A 2500-nucleotide genomic window follows, 5' to 3' on the forward strand; every position below is an offset into this window, starting at 1 on the left:
TTATGAGCTAAAATTAATAATTGATTTTGTTGTATTGGACAATGTTTTGCGTTAGTTTGAAAGCATTTCATTTACAACATCGAGCCCAAAACAATTTGCGTTATCAGACCTGCATATATGTACGTGTCAGGCTTGCTTAAAGTAACTTAGTGATTCGGACTCTAGACCTTTTGGATTGGAGGCAAAGCCTACACCACAGTGTCACGATAATAATCACGCACCAGATTTCGCCTCTATCAACATAAATGGTTTAAAGAAATTTAAGAAAATAATTCGAAGAAAAGAAGAAGAAACGAACAAGATATTGAGGTGCTAGATATCTTTTACAAGTAAACCCCACTATATATTGCTTATTCGTTATTTCTAAAGTTAAATATTTTCTATCATAATCCATGCGTCAAATTATTGATTTCAACGTTTACTTATTTTCAGGTCTGATAACCCAAAATGTTGTGTGCTCATTGTTGTAATAGAAATATTCTCAAACCAACACAAAATATTGTTCATCACAATAATGTTATTTCATGATAAATGATGATTTCGTCCAAGTTGTCAATATAGTTTCCAGCGTGTTGCAATGGACAAATTTGTGACAAATGCATTCGCCTAATTCAACCACATACACTAACAAACGCCTTTTTACTTTTGGTCTAAATTTTTGGTCCTCATTATTGACTTTGTGGATTATTATTATCATCATCATCATCATCATCATCATCATCATCATCATCACCATCATCATCATCATCATCATCATCATCAACATCATCATCATCATCATCATCATCATCATCATCATCATCATCATCATCATCATCATCGTCATCATGACCATCATCAACTTCATCATCATCATCATCATTATCATTTTCATGAAGATGATGTTGTGCGTTGCAATTTCCGTCTCTTTCTTTCCATCAGGATACCAACCCCCACATGCGTGTAAATCCGTCAACGAGACAGAACTACTCTCAAAATACGGACTCCAAAACGATTCTACCTCTGAAGTTGTCTACAAACAGTGTGAGATCATCATCTTCTCCAACCATAGCGGACAAGAGAATGAGGTACACTCGATGACGTGCCCCAATGGAAGGAACTTCTTTGATAAAGAGGACACGACCTTCATTTCACAGTGGGATCTGGTGTGCGAGTCCAGAGGTGTGGCCGAGCTGTCGCAGACTATTTTCAATCTAGGGCAGATGCTCGGGGGATTAATAGGACCTTACATCGCTGACAACTACGGTAGAAAGCCCATCTTTATCGTGTCATCATTTCTAGCGTCCATTTTAGAATGGTCTATAGTGGCAGCTCCTAATATATTTGTTGTTTACGCATTGAAACTGGCTAGCGGGATATTTTACCAATCGTTGGTGTGTACTTTCTATGTGAATGCTGTAGAGTATATCACTCCAAAACACAGGGAGGCAAACGGAGCCATCATGTGTAATATATGGGTTTTAGCTGCCTTGGTACCCGGGGCAATTGCTTATTTCTTCAGAAACGACAGCTGGAGATATTTTCAAGGGGGTGTTGGAGCGGCTGGACTAATTTGTCTTGCGTATCCATTCGTATTATACGAGTCTCCACGATGGCTGATGGCAACGGGCAAGACAGAAGACGCACTGCGAGTCTTAGAGAAAGCTAGCAAGGTCAACGGCAAAGACTTCAACGAAGTAAAAAAAGCTTTTGTAGCCTATATAAACCACGCATTTCCATCATCACCAAAAACGCACTCACTTCCCATGATAGGCAGCGAAAACCACGACCTAAGTGATGACGTCATTGTTAAAAGAAGTGAAACTAAAAAAGACAAAAAAGGAAACGTCTTGGATCTCATACGATCCAAACCATTACGTAAAACCACACTGATCACGTGGTATTTATTTGTCACTAGCATTATGACGTACTACGGTATATATATGACGTCTTCGAACGTCGCTGGGGACAGATTTCTAAATTATACCTTGTTGAATCTGGTAGAACTTCCTTGTAACGCAGTTGTGTACTACACGATGAAGAAGTGGCCACGTCAGTTTGTATTAATGAGCTTTTTAGGTTTAACAGCAATCAGTCTCATGACGTCATCACTCCTCGCGACATTCGCCGACGATCTGGAAGGTTCGGAATACGCCAGTACGGCTTTATTCATTATTGGAAAATTTTTCATCTCGTGCGCCTTTAACGTCATCTACATCTTCGCGCCGGAAATATTTCCAACCAATTTAAGATCGACCGCCATTGGTGTTTGCAGTGGCTTTGCGAGGATCGGAGGCATGGCGGCCCCGTTCATGAGACCTCTCTATCACATTGTCAAATGGGGACCAGGCCTGATTTTCACCATCATGTGTCTTATTGCTGTAATGTTGACGTCCATGTTACCAGAAACGAAAGATACGGATCTTCCCGAGAGAATAGACGAAGTTGAAACAAAGACCAAGAATAAAAAATTGATAATGTAGCAAGGAGAACGACTATTTTTGAAAATGATGACTCAGAT

The 2500-nt window shown here is 39.7% G+C and overlaps 1 protein-coding gene across 1 annotated transcript in view; it reads left to right on the top strand.

Annotated features, from left to right (window-relative positions):
• Positions 1–2500, top strand: part of LOC144977775 (solute carrier family 22 member 3-like) — a 3341-nt gene that overhangs the window by 806 nt on the left and 35 nt on the right. The window contains exon 2 of the mRNA XM_078923166.1: positions 922–2500. This exon is cut by the window's right edge and continues 35 nt beyond it. Within this exon, the coding sequence (XP_078779292.1) occupies positions 922–2462 (1541 nt within the window). The 3' untranslated portion in view covers positions 2463–2500. The remainder of the gene's footprint in view (positions 1–921) is intronic.

The sequence above is a fragment of the Berghia stephanieae genome, chromosome 8 (assembly GCF_034508935.2).
Source record: "Berghia stephanieae isolate SIO BIC M18660-M18661 chromosome 8, UCSD_Bste_1.3, whole genome shotgun sequence".
Taxonomy (NCBI): domain Eukaryota; kingdom Metazoa; phylum Mollusca; class Gastropoda; order Nudibranchia; family Aeolidiidae; genus Berghia; species Berghia stephanieae.